Source organism: Lynx rufus, unplaced genomic scaffold (genome assembly GCF_022079265.1).
Source record: "Lynx rufus isolate CCGP_SWC_20201006 ecotype Redwood Valley unplaced genomic scaffold, mLynRuf1.p SCAF_7, whole genome shotgun sequence".
Classification (NCBI taxonomy): domain Eukaryota; kingdom Metazoa; phylum Chordata; class Mammalia; order Carnivora; family Felidae; genus Lynx; species Lynx rufus.
The window spans coordinates 95,255,524-95,269,743 of record NW_025814889.1 but is presented as its reverse complement, the minus strand read 5'-3'; the positions used below and the strand labels follow the sequence as shown (position 1 = coordinate 95,269,743).

General features: G+C 41.0%; 1 protein-coding gene across 1 annotated transcript in view; it reads left to right on the top strand.

Moving 5' to 3' along the window:
* Positions 1–14,220, top strand: part of PTPRR (protein tyrosine phosphatase receptor type R) — a 225,217-nt gene that overhangs the window by 205,889 nt on the left and 5,108 nt on the right. Inside the window, 1 exon segment of the mRNA XM_047066390.1 lies at positions 972–1,085. Within this exon segment, the coding sequence (XP_046922346.1) occupies positions 972–1,085 (114 nt within the window).

Genomic DNA, 14,220 nt, shown 5'->3' with positions numbered 1-14,220 from the left:
AGATACATTGAATTTAGATACATTGAACTAAAGCCAGTGCAAAATAGTAACATCAAGAGTTCCAGCTAAAAAATGGAATGCTAATCTAGAGTTTAGGAGAAACTTAGGGAATTTAGATGTAAATTTGAGAGAAATTTGCATAAAGACTATTAGTGGTAGAAATTGCTGAGGAGGGCGGGAGAGGGAGAGAGAGGAGGAATATGGAAAGAGAGTTAAAGGGCTTATTAGGTTGATAATTTACCATCTAAGGCAGATGAATGGGGCAAGCCCTCCTGGACAGATGGTGTTTTTATTCAACTATCACCTGGACATAAATGACTCAGAAATATGTGCCTCTGACCACAGGCTTCTCCCAAACTGAACTGAATCTTCAGTTCTTCACTAGAATCTTCAACATCAGTCTATCCAAGACCGAACTCCTCACCACCCCCACATCATCCTTTCTTCTAGAATTCTCCCTTTGTCTCATTGGCGCTTCCTTTCTTTTGATCCCCTAGATTCACATCTGTGATGTGTCTAAGACTTTCTCCTCCTTTCTAGTGCCTATACCTTACTTAAATTTAGGTCCTAATTATTCTTTGTAGAATAATTACAATGCCTTTTTCACTATTCTCCTTCCAGCCCACACTCATAACTCAATGATCACTGCACTAGGCCAGGTTAGTAATCTCAGCCTGAGAGCTGCTGTCGCTGTTTTTACTAACCCTGGCTGCCCATTTCAGATTTAAACACCCTTTTAAAAGAATGTCTTTTATCTTGGGGAGGAGAGTGGGGGGATGGGTGAAATAGGTGATGGGGCTCAAGGAGGGCACTTGTTGTGATGACCACTGGGTGATGTATGGAAGTGTTGAATCATTATCTTGTACCCCTGAGACTAATATTATATTGGAATTAAATTTAGATAAATAAATAATAGAATATATTTAATCGTTTCTCCTTTGCATCCACCTTTTTACTCTTTGTCTTTTCAGCGCAGGGATAGGTAGAACGGGGTGTTTTATTGCCACATCCATTGGCTGTCGACAGTTGAAAGAAGAAGGAGTTGTCGACGCACTAAGCATTGTCTGCCAGCTTCGTGTAGACAGGTAAGTGTCCGCTGGACTGTGCAACAGAGATGTCACTTCACACATAGCGTTATCAGCCACAACCTCATCCCATCAGTCTGACTTAGTAAACATCACAAGCTCCAAAGTCTTAAATCTCTGTAGAGACCTGTGTAAGATGCTTACATATATCTTACATTAAAAAGCCATCAAGGAAATTGTTATTTGCAACACCGACCATCAAGAACACAAAACTAAAAGCTTATGCTTAATCCTTCCTCATCTCTAACACAGGTATCTATGGTGTAGCTGTTCCCTCTCTGTCTTACACCCTTGTTCCCTTCTATTTACTCTGCATTTCCATTTGGCTTAACTGGGTCGTTCACCTTAGGATCTTGATTGTTTAAAATGAGGCGTGTCATACTACCAAAAATCATCTTTTTTCTCAGTCTACTTTTTTTAATGTGAAAAAATGTAGATAACAAAATGTATCATCTTAACCATTTTTAACAGTACAGTTTAATGGTGTTGAGTATATTCACATTATTGTGCCTCCAATTTACAGAACTCTTTCCATCTGGCAAAAACTCTGTACTCATTAAACAGCAGCTTCCTGTTCCCTCCTGCCCCCGGCCCTTGGTATTTTACTTAGTGTAATATCCTCAAGATTTATCGATGTTGTGGCATGTGATAGAATTTTCTTACTTTTTCAGGCTGAATAACACTCCATTTTATGTATACACTGTATATGGTTTATCCATTCATCCATCAATGGATACTTGGTGGCTCCCACCTTTTGGCTATTGTGAATAATGCTGCTATGAACATGGGTGTACAAGTCGTTGTAGAGATTCTTTTAGATATATACCCAGAAATGAGATTGTTGGATCATACAGTAATTCTATTTTTAATCTTTTGAGAAACTGCCATACTGTTTTCCACAGTGGTTACACCATTTATATTCCTACCAAAAGTACAGTTGTTCCAACTTCTATACACCTTTGCCAATGCTTGTGACTTTCTATTTTATTTTTTGTTTGTTTGGTTGGTTGGTTGGTTTTTTTTTGTTTGTTTTTTTTTTGATGGTAGCCATCTTAATGGGTTTGAGGTGGGTGAGTTGTTTTTATATGGAGATGATTTGATCACCTTTGTGATGATCTGTGTTTATCTGTGTTGAAAACAAAACAAACAAGAAAGGTCTCTTCTTCCTTGCTCCACAACTAAGCCTACCCGGGTAGGCTTAAATTTAGGTCCAGAGTTGAGCCAGTGATGGAGAAAGTACACAGATGCTCTTTGAGAACAGGCACAGAAAAAGATGCTGTACCAGCAGATGGATAGCCAGCCTCTCTGCTCTGCAAGTCAGTGTACTATTGTGGAAATGAGTTGTTCTGCAAGGCTGAAATACTGCATTCTCTTCTTTCATTCATGCGGCAAATATTTATTAATTACCTCCTATGCCCAAGGCATCATTCCAGATGCTACACGTAGAGGACTCAACAAGATGAGTGAAGCTTTGCTTTCCTAGAGTTTACATCCTAATGCAAAGAGAGACAGACAGACAGACAGATAATTAAAAAAAGGAAAGAAATGAATGGGATAATTTCAGACAGAGATAAATGTTGTGAAGTAAGAAAACAAGAGGGCCATGGGAGAAAGGTCTCTTGGACTTGAGCCCTGTGTCCTCCTAAAAGTGCAGTTACCTCCCAAGATTCATTCAACAAATATTTATTGAGCACCTACTATGTCCCAGGTCCTTGGATTTCAATAAAAGATACAAAAGATTGTTCTAAAAATTCAGATATATGTATTATTTAAAGTAGGATCTGTCTCATAGTAAACCTTCAATAAATGTGAACTGTTATTATTATCTTCATTATTATTAAAATTATCAATACAGCCTATCTCTAAAAATTAAGCATTCAGATCCCTCTGTCCAGATGAGGTTTTCCTTCCCCGTCCCTATTATTGTTCTTATCTCTTCTTGAATAATAGCTTCAAGTCCTTGTAGGTGTATCTTCCCTCTCTTTTTCTTTCAATTTTGCCTGGCTTAATAGAGGCTGTTCATTACGATGGTTAAAATTCTGGACTCTGGAAACTGATTGCCTGGGTTTGCATTATGACTGCTCCCATTTTCTGGTTGTGTGGCTTTAGGCAAGTTGTGAGACCTTCCCTTGTCTGGGGTCTCTCATCTGGAAAATGGAAGTAATACTTCTAGCCACATGCTCTTGTTGTTGTAAGGAGTAAGAGTAAGATTGTAGGTTCCTGGGGAGCCTGGGTGGCTCAGTCGGTTAAGCATCCAACTTCAGCTCAGGTCATGATCTCATGTCTCATGGGTTCAAGCCCCACATTGGGCTCTGTGCTGACAGCTCAGAGCCTGGAACCTGCTTTGGAGCCTGTGTCTCCCTCTCTCTCTCCCCCTCCCCTGCTCACCCTTTCTCTCTCTGTGTCTCTCTCTCTCAAAAATACATAAACATTAAAAAAAATTTTAATAAAATTATTTAAAAGAAAAGATTATAAGTTCCTGGCACATAATAAACATGCAATCACGTTTAGCCACTGTTGTTATCAATATATATAGCGAGAAACCTGAAGGTGCATCTATAAACTGAAAGTAACAATATATGCCTCACAGGGCTGCGGTAGTATAAAGATGAGATTACATCCATGACGCACTTGGTAGAACATTTAGCCTATGTTTCTAACGCTCTCTCTACCCCTCCCACTTCCTCCCTTTCCATACCCCACATATAACTGCTTCCAAAAATATTTTCTTTCTTTACATAAAATCGGCTCCACTGATGTCTCCTGCTTCTCTTACAATTGCTATCTTAGTCTCCTTCCATCTAGTACTGCCTGTCCAGCTGGAATAGGGTCCAGTTTTTCACTCCAGACTCTGGAACCTACCTTCACCCAGAAGTGGGGCCTGCGTCAGAGGGTAGGGAATAGCACCGAGTCAGCCTGGAGCTGTTCCCACGGTGACCTTGATCTCTCCTGCTTTGTGCTTCCGTAAACAAGCCTCCTACTGCTGGGGACCCCAGATCCCTCAAGGACTCCAGTTCAAACCCCTGTACCCTGCTCTCTTGCCAGCTAGTGCCAAAATCCCATAAACGCCAGATCCCCACATGGATCCAGGCTGACTCTGAACAGAGCTGATCTCCAACACTCTCTCTGAACCCTTTTTAGAACAACGCCTTGGGTTTAGTTTGCTCATTTTGGAGGCTTTTGTTATTCTTAAATCTTGGCTCTTCACCTTCCCATCTCCCACCTCCTCAACCTGCTTTTGTAGCCTGACCTCCACCTTGATTTCTATTTCCCAGTCACATTGCCCTGTCAAGTCTACCCAATAGTCCTCTAGCTTTGAATGGAATCACAAGTACATTTTTTAAACCATATCACAATGCCTCCTCTATCGGTCCCTTCCTTCCTAAAGCAAACGGTCAGAAATTTTAGCCTTGGCCTTCCATCACCACCAAGGTCTCCCCACAAGGCTTGTCTTTTTATTGCTGATAGGATCTCCAAAACATATCAAAGCTTCTCTGCTGATCCGAAGGCTCCCTGCCCCCTGCATTTGAATTCCTGCCAGGATGTATCTGGAAATCATTCTAACAGATTCATTAATCAACATCTCTTCTATACACATTCTTTCTGAGCAGCTGCTTCTGTGGTTTATGAAATGGATCCTTTCTTTAAAACCTTCCTCGAAACGCCTTTCCTTTGCCTGCCTTCCTTCACAGGATCGAAACAGATTTTCTTTTTCTTCTCTTCCTTCTGCTATGCAATCCCCTAGTTATTATGAAAAGCAAGACAAAAAAACTGCCTCCTTTCCTTCACCCCATCCAACTTCTTTTCCCCCAGGCTTCTTGCCACTTGCTTCAGTTTTCAATTGTTTTTTCCTGCCACGCTTCATCTTTAAAATTCCAGTTTGTAGGGTGCCGGGGTGACTCAGTCGGTTAAGCATCTGACTCTAGATTTTGGCTCAGGTCATGATCTCACGGTTTGTGAGTTCGAGCCCCGTGCCTGCCTCTACACCTCTGTCCAGCTTGGGATTCGCTCTCTTCCTCTTTCTCTGCCCCTCCTCTGCTCGCTCCCTCTTTCTCTCTCTCTCTCTCTCTCTCTCGAAATAAATAAATAAACTTATTTTTTTAATAAGTAAAATAAAATTCCAGTTTGAAGGTGATTGCTGCCATTGACCATATCATTAACTCATACGCCAGTAAAAGAAAAACTGGCCCCAGAAGATCCAAACACCCACCTTTCTACTCCTGTGGCTTGTCATTCATCAGTTCTTCAAACCTTATCCCCAACCCTAGGTTCTGTGGCCACCTTTGCCTTCAGTCCTGAAACTGTCTTCAGACATTCCAGAATGCACTATTGACACTTGGAAGTTTTTAATCGTGGTCTCTCCACCATGGCCTTCAAAACACATGTCTTACATGTCTCATTTAACTCCCAAAAGGAACCCAAAAGTAGGAAAAGAAGTATTCCTCGGCCCTGTTTTGTTCAATAAAGAAACAAAGAATTCAAGACATCAAGTAACTTGCCCAAGATCATGTAGTTAAAAGACTGGAGAAATAGACCTCTTTGGAATCTAGGACTTCTGATTTCTAACTCAAAAGGCATGACCATTGTAGATGAAAGTAAACAATCTTTTGGAATATGTTTATTGTAAAACTGCTTGACAAGAAGCATACCTGTTTGATAATGCTTTGCCAATTAAAAAAATGCAGTGGTACCATAATTTTTAAAACAAGGTCTAGTATGAATGAGAGCTGTTTCATGAAGAGATAAAGTGATATTGTCAGCAGTTGCCTTAAGAATATAATTTAAGGAACATAGGAAAGTTGCCTCATCCCAAAATGTCTGTCTATGGAGGATACCTAAAATATCTGTGTATGGTGAATGTCTGAAATATCACTATTAGAGAACCAATCTTTGGTTAAAAGAATCATTCTTTTTTAAAGTTCATTGAATGTGGAGGAGAAGGTGAGAGTGACACCTTATGCTTTCTCAGTTATTAACCTTTTTTTAAAAAAAAATATTTACTTATTTATTTTGAGTGGGAGAGAGAGTGCAAACAGGGGAAGGGCAGAGAGAGTGGGTGAGAGAGGGATTCCCAAGTAGGCTCCGCACTGTCAGTGCAGAGCTCGATGTGGGACTTAATCCAATGAACTGTGAGATCATGACCTGTCAGCTAGACCCTTCAGTCTAAACAATGTGATCTGTCCTTTCCAGCTAGAGTAAGGTAGCTAGAGAGAACATAACTCCATGCATTAGGAATACATTCAGAACTTAGTTTTGATGAAAGGGAATTGAAGAGAGGGCCCCAGAAGCTGGGTACTCCCTGCAGTGGAGAAGACTAGTAGAGAGCCGTGGGTACTGGGAAAGTGAGGGGCATGGAGGGGAAGCAAAAGAGCTTACAAGGGATTCCTTGGGCAAGAGCAGCTACCAGGGCCAAGTGCAGTATGAAAGTGTGAGGCTTCTTTTTTAAAAAAAATATTAAATATTTCAAGATGGTGACAGCAGAGCATTAACCCAAGTGCAAGGTCCTTCTCAACACGGGGAAGGGGCTCGTGTGACCCAGCAGGTCACGAGCCCATGAAATTGACCCTGTGGTGGGATATTTTTAGAATGAATGTAGACAGGCCTAAATCCTGTGTCCACTGGAATGGTCTCTAAGCAGAGACCTTGGGTGCTCTCTTTTTAGTGCTCCTGAATCATGTATCATTCATTCAACAAACATTTACTAAACACCTTCTACTGTACATGCATCAGGTACCTAGGCATAGAAAGATGGATTCCTTAACAGACTTTTCCAGACTGTGTTTCTCAGGGCACAGTTTAATTCCTAATTAAACTATGAGAGCCTGCCAAGTGCCAGATCCTCTTAGAGTGTATGCAGGCAAAAATAAATAAATAAAATAAAATAGGCTCTCAATTAATTGTGAGCTATATACTCTATTTCTTAGAAGCCCTCCCCACATGGATATTCACAGTAAGTATTAAAACATTGAAGAATCTGGAAAGTCCCCCAGCACAGAAACCCATTTAACTTCCTTTAAGCTCTCTTTCATATTTAATTTGACCAAACAAAACTTTCCTCAAAGCCTATCTAAATGGGACCGAAAGAAGTTGTAAATAATAAATATGAACTGTTCTTTCAAGAAGTTTGGTGGTGAAGAGAAGACAGGGAATGGCATAGGGATTTGAGCCGTGGGTGGGGACCATTAAAAAAGAGCACCCAGCTGAGTATAATAAGGGCTACAAAAGACAGAGCCAATATATCAAGGGGCTGATATTTTATGCACTGCAGCATGCAAGCTCCACAGGACTTTCCCTTTGCTTTCATACTCCCTTTAACAATGACCTCTACCCACTGGTGATCCAAGACTATGCACTGTGCATCTTTTTTTAATAGTTTACCCCCCACCACTTATGGGAAGTCCAGGGCACGGCCAACAGCCAAGAAGAAAGGCAGTGATTTAGATACTTCAAATGGGCTTTTTCCATGGATGATAAGAGTTTCAGCACTGAGCATGATCAAAAACCTGACTCCAAATGATGATGATGTTGGTGATGATGACAATGATGATGTTGATAAATTACAATGCCTGATCATTGTTATTCAATGTGCCAAAAGCAGGCAATGTGTTCTGAGATCACAAACCTGCATTTTAGCAAGAAATTCAAATGGTCTGGTTTAGAGATGAGTGTTCTGCTGAATGGATGTTTCCATTGTAACAACGATGACAAAGCCATTTGGTAGATTCCTCATTCTCTGGCAAGACATTATTTTCATTGGCTTTAGGGCAACTTCTATTAATAGATGCAACAGTTCTCACTGCAGATTCACGAGTCTGTGATTCTCTTTTTAATAATACTTTTGAGCATATTTTGAACTAAATTAGGATTTCTTTTTTTTTCCAAGTAGGAGTTCAAATTCAGTGCAAGGCACCCACCAGTGTTTTATTTAGAAGTGTATTAATGGATCATTCCTTCATTCCCATAGCTTTCATTTTTAATTAAAAGATGAAGTTGGTATTGGACAATTTGGACCAAGCACTGGCTGAGGAGACGAGGCAGCAGGCAGCCACTAGAGTATGAGGGGCTGGAGGTCACTGGACCAGAGGTCAAGAAGCTTGGTACTAATCCTGGCTGTGCCTTAATTCTATGTGTGACCCCTTGTCCACTCTAGGCCTCTCTGTCTACATATGTAAAAAGAGAAATGGGCATATCAGTGGCCCCCCAACCTCTTCTGATATGAAGACCCCCTTTTATAAGAGTAAAATATTCCATGGACTTCAACTTGATAGTTGTACTTTGAAATCCTTAATGCTAATAAATTAATTTTCATTCTGTGACTCAAAACAACACCTACATGCATTTAAAAATTAGTGATGCATATGTGTGTGTGTTTATTTGGTCTAATGATACTGCTAGATGCATAGATGGGTTTGAGGACCCTTCCAATAAATGCCTTTCCATCTTGGGATTCAGTGATTGGGAAGTGATCATCTAGCTCTCTAAACTCCCTTTCAACTATTGCATTCTTTGAGTCTTTGAACCTTGTTTCTGTAAAGAACAATGGAACGGCATTAACAGACAATCATAACATTTGCCAAACACCTACTAGGAAAGGGATGATTTAAAAGAAACATGGTCAAATATTGTACAAATCTCTCAGTCTTCGGGGGGAATCCAAGACCTAAAAAGAGTGAATGGTATATCCAAAGTCACATAACAAATTTTGACTGTCTTTTTTTTTTTAAACATTCTGAACTGAACTTCCAGTTTTTCTCTAATTAGATAGGCTAAATTCTGGATTTGTTTGGTTCCCAAAACACTGTTGTTTTCTGGAGTGGGAGACTAAATTGGATTAAACGCAAATTGAGAGGAAGTTCACATTCTAATCCTGCCTTTGACGATGACCCTGAACTAGATGCTGTATAAACCAGGGAAAATTGTTTATCTCTGATGGTTTCAGTTTAGATCATTATTGATATCTGAATATGATAAATACAATGAACTTTCTATTGACCAGCATGACAAAAAAGGATTTTGTTTAGTCGTATTTTCCTGTTAATAGAAGTTACCATACATACATAGGTCAACAATTTTCAAAACTTATGGTGAAAAAAAAGGACCCATAGCATTGACACTAAATTGAGCCCAATGTAATCATGTTTTATTAGTTAGACATTCCATATCTTGCTTAAATCTTCTAACCTTAAATATCACTAAATTGTTGTGTCTATACCATCTAAAGAACTTTAGTTGCTGTTAAAGCTAAACCAACCAGGTTTTACCATATTTAGCTCCTGCCACAAGAAATTCATTTAGGCTTGTGTGTGCCGAGGTTTTGCAGTATGACATAGTGAAAGGCCATTTACACAGTAAGTATGAGAAATACACCTGTTCCTTTAAAAAACAGTAACAATCCTTAGTAATAAAATGGCCCAGGAAACTCAGGAGGCTCCCAGGTAGCTCAGTCAATTGTGCACCTGACTCTTGATTTCGGCTCAGGTCATGATACCAGGGTTGTGGGATTGAGCCCTGCATCAGGCTCAGCGCTGAGCCTGCTGAAGATTCTCTCTCTCCCTATGCCCTTCCTGTACTCGCTTGCATGGGCATACTCTCTCTGCCCCCCTCTGTCTCTTTCTAAAAAACAAATAATTAATTTAAAAATAATAAAAATTTTTTTAAAACTCAAAAAATGCCTCCCATGCACATAGAAAATGACTCAGGAACAATATGTGGCCATCAGAAGACATCTAGGCAAGGATGAAAGGAACATGTTCCTTCGCAGGTTGACCTCGAACAACTTCTTCCTCATCATATTTCTCTTAATCTCATTTGGCACCTTTGGACACTGGAAGAACTTGAAAACAGAATTTGGGAAGTGAAGCACATAAAATAATATGCAGTCCCAAGGCTTTTTTCTTTTCTTTTTTTTTTCTTTTTTTTTTTTTTCCTTCCCCAGAAACAGGAAACAATCTGTCTAATCCTCCTTTTAGAGAGTCAGTGGTGAAATCTGCTGTTGTCTTTGTACATCCTTACCTTGGAGGCCTTAAACTGGAATGACATCCAAAAACCTTGCTTGTGGCTTCCCAGACAGGATAGAAAAGTGCTTCCAGTGTGCGTCATATCATTGTTTAAATGTTTTGATTAATCACTTTAGTGTGATGATTTTCTTTCTTTTTTTTTTTTTAAACTATAACAATCCAAGAGGAGGAATATATAAGCCATCAGTTTCCTAGGCTAATATGTGTCCCCAAAGTATTATTTGTTTCCAAAACTTGTTTAAAATAATTCCAAAGCTAAAATTTCCACCTGTTCATCTAATTTTTATCAACCCTACCCTTACATTTCTCCATATCTCTCTGCATTCCCGACTCATTCCAAAGTTCCCATAAATTAGTGGATTTCAAAGATCTCATTTGAAGATCAGCAATTGAACATTTTGGTTTACTTCTTTTAAGGAAACTTAAGGATAAAGCCCCAGGGACTGGTATGGACTTATTTACTTGACATCACAGTTTCTGAGACTGTAACAAGAGGTCCTCTTAAAGAACACATTATGCCAAATGAATCTCCCAAGTGGTTGCCAGGACAACCTTTTCCTCCTCAGCTTAGAGCTAATTGAGTATTAACCTGGGTGTTCAGAAGAAAATTGGTTAATTTTCAGGGAAAAAATGGAATTTAAGATATGCTAAAGCATCGAATTATGACTGAATTATCGTTGGGTCTGTGCTGGCTTTTATGCCCTACACATACTTTGGAACACAGCTACTCCAGAGAAAATGTCTATGTCAAAATACCTGCTCAGAATCAGAACATCCTGATACGATATAAAGGACATGGGGGAAAACCTTTGTTCAAGACACCTGAGTTACAGCAGCAGACATTAGCCTGGCTTGACTCACGCCCAAGCTGTCGAAGCTTTACCCATGAGGCACATTAACATCCACACCTTTTGTTCTAAATTTACTGTACCAAACTTTACCAAAAGAATTCCAGATTCAAAAATAATAAAAAGCCAAGGAGCGTAAGTTCCATTGTTAGCCCAGAAGTGAGTCACCGCTGCAGAATTTCTTCTGTCTACTGATTAGACCGGATACGCGCTGGGCGGTGCAGCAGGAAAGGCTGTTGCTGTCTGTATGTGTGAGTTAATAGTCACAAAAGGTCACAATTTTAACATGTGAAAAACCAAATCTCTCTCCTGGGCATCTGGGTTGGTTTTTTTCAACACACCCTCTTAGTAGCAAAGGGAAAAAACGACATTGCTTTTCCTTCCAACCTGAGTCTACCCCCAGCTGACACAGCTACGTGCTTCCCTGCATGGAGACAGAAGACCCTGGTTTTTGTGTTTGGTGGGGCTGATGTGATATGAAACGTTTGACATTTCTAGAGGGCGGTATACGTCAGAGGCAGGCAACCAATACCACTTCTGTGATAAAAGGAATGACTTTCTTCCACAGCATGGAATGGGACAGAATTAGGGTGAACAAATAATTGATCATCCAGACCAAGGCACTCTTGTCAGTGAAGGGTGGCTCTATTAGCAATTACACAGGACAAGAAGAGTGAACCAGGACTATCGCAAGCAAACCAGACGCATGATCACCCTAGGCACCGGGTCAGCTAAGGACTTACCAGAAGAATAAGAAAAATAATATGTAGCATTTATTTAGTACTCACTAAATAACAATCACTGTGCTAAGCGTTTTATGTATTACCCAGTTTAAACCTTGCAAAACTTGAAAATTTACTAGGTAAATACCGTTTGCCAAGCCAGCGGTTTTCAAACTTTTTTGGTGAACAATAGGAAACAAAATAATGGGAAGACAAAATCTTCCACAGAACACCAACATTGAAAGCCAATTAAAAAATAAATAAAATAGGGGCGCCTGGGTGGCTCAGTAGGTTAAGCATCCGACTTCAGCTCAGGTCACGATCTCGCGGTCTGTGAGTTTGAGCCCCGCGTCGGGCTCTGGGCTGATGGCTCAGAGCCTGGAGCCTGCTTCCGATTCTGTGTCTCCCTCTTTCTCTGCCCCTCCCCCGTTCATGCTGTGTCTCTCTCTGTCTCCAAAATAAACGTTAAAAAAAATTTTTTTTAAATAAATAAATAAAATAAAATACACAACTGCCTTGGTCAAAACCAGGATTAGGAGCTAGTCCTAAAACCCAAGCCCCTCCTCCACCCTGCCATGGCCCTTCAGGCACCACCGCAGAACCGTGGGCTGTTAAGAATTGTGCGAAGAGCCTCTGTCTAGAGATTGATAATGGTCTGACTAATTTAATCCTCACAGTCTGCTGAGGTTTGTCATTAGTGTCATTTTTAAGCGAAGAAAGCCCAGCTGGGAAGGATCATACAGTGAGGAGATTCAAAAGCAAGGATTCAAACGTGAATCTGTCAGACTCCAAGCCCACTCCTTTACATGACATCACCTGCCTCTACTGTAGTAGACTTCTAGGCTGGTCAATATTTAGAAACATATTTGGACCTTTCCATCTCGGCTTGCCCAACCAGGGCAATACTGTGTTCCCTGCCAGGTGTATTCTGAGTTTTCCAAGGCCTTCAGAGGTCCCATCCCAGAGCCTTTCAGGCAGTCCTGTTCCACCAGATACCAGCAAAGTGTAACAAATAACAACGACGATAGCTAGCAGCTTGGCATCTGTATGTGCTCTGCTGTGAGAGGAGCATCTTGAATGGATTGTCCCGTTGCTTGCTCACAACAATGCTATGAGGTAGACACCATTATGTTATTACCTCATCATTTTGCAGATGAGAAAACTGAGTACTGCAAAGATTATGTAGTAAGGTAAAGCAGATAGTAAGTGTTGGAGAAAGGATTTGTCTCGACAACAGTGTATGGTGTCTTCTTCTGTCTTAACACACTTTAGTCCCTACGGGCGATGAACCTGACACCTTGGTATTCCAAACCTTTCAGAGCCACAATCACTTTCATAACTCACTGGTCCCTTTGCCCCATTTTCTTGGGGCTTTTTTTTCCCCCCACTCTTTTTTGGTAAACTAATTCCTGCTCTGGCAGTAGGTATTGAACCTTGTTTGTTTTTGATCTGGGAACTGGAACTCTGGGAAGTAGCTTCGTACCTAAAGAGGATTCTCCAGGAGAGATGATGCTTTAATACAATGTATTAAGTCATGGTGGGGCATGCTGCCTGATTCACAATGGTCCATCTATTTTGGGCCCCATAGGCCTTCTCCACTGAAGCATCATATTGATCAGCATGGAAGTCTTTTAAAATCCACCTTGGTTGAGTTTAAACTATGATCTCCTGGGGGCCAAAGATTATTTTAGTGCCTGCTCTTCTCTTTTTTAATCCTTTTATTTTAAAGACTTTTATTTATTTATTTATTTATTTATTTATTTTAAGTAATCTCTACACCCAGCGTGGGGCTCGAATTCACAACCAAGAGTCAAGAGTCAGATGCTCTATTGACTGAGCCAGCCAGCCACCCCTAAATGTTTATTTGTTTATTTTGAGGAGAGGAAGGGCAGAGAGAGAAGGAGAGAGAGGATCCCAGGCAGGCTCCATGCGGTCAATGCAGAGCCCATCAGGGGGCTGGATCCCACAAACTGTGAGAACATGACCTGAGCTGAAATCGGGAGTTGGAAGCTCAACCAACTGAGACATCCAGGTGCCCCCAGTGCCTGCTCTTTAAAAGGGAGTTGGGGGGGCGCCTGGGTGGCGCAGTCGGTTAAGCGTCCGACTTCAGCCAGGTCACGATCTCGCGGTCCGTGAGTTCGAGCCCCGCGTCAGGCTCTGGGCTGATGGCTCAGAGCCTGGAGCCTGTTTCCGATTCTGTGTCTCCCTCTCTCTCTGCCCCTCCCCCGTTCATGCTCTGTCTCTCTCTGTCCCAAAAATAAATAAACGTTGAAAAAAAAAAAATTAAAAGGGAGTTGGAGGATGATTTTTAAAGAAATGAAAAGAGCAGCCCTGCTTCTTACCTTCAAAGACCAGCATGTGTTTTAAACTTTACATCAGTGGTTGGGGGTGGGGGGTGGGGAACACCTCAGGGGCTCATTAAGTTGAGTGCCCAACTTTGGCTCAAGTCATGATCTCATGGGTTCGTGAGTTCATACCCCACATCGGGCTTGCTGCTGTCAGCGCAGAGACCAGTTCAGATCCTCTGTTTCCCTCTCTCTATGCCCCT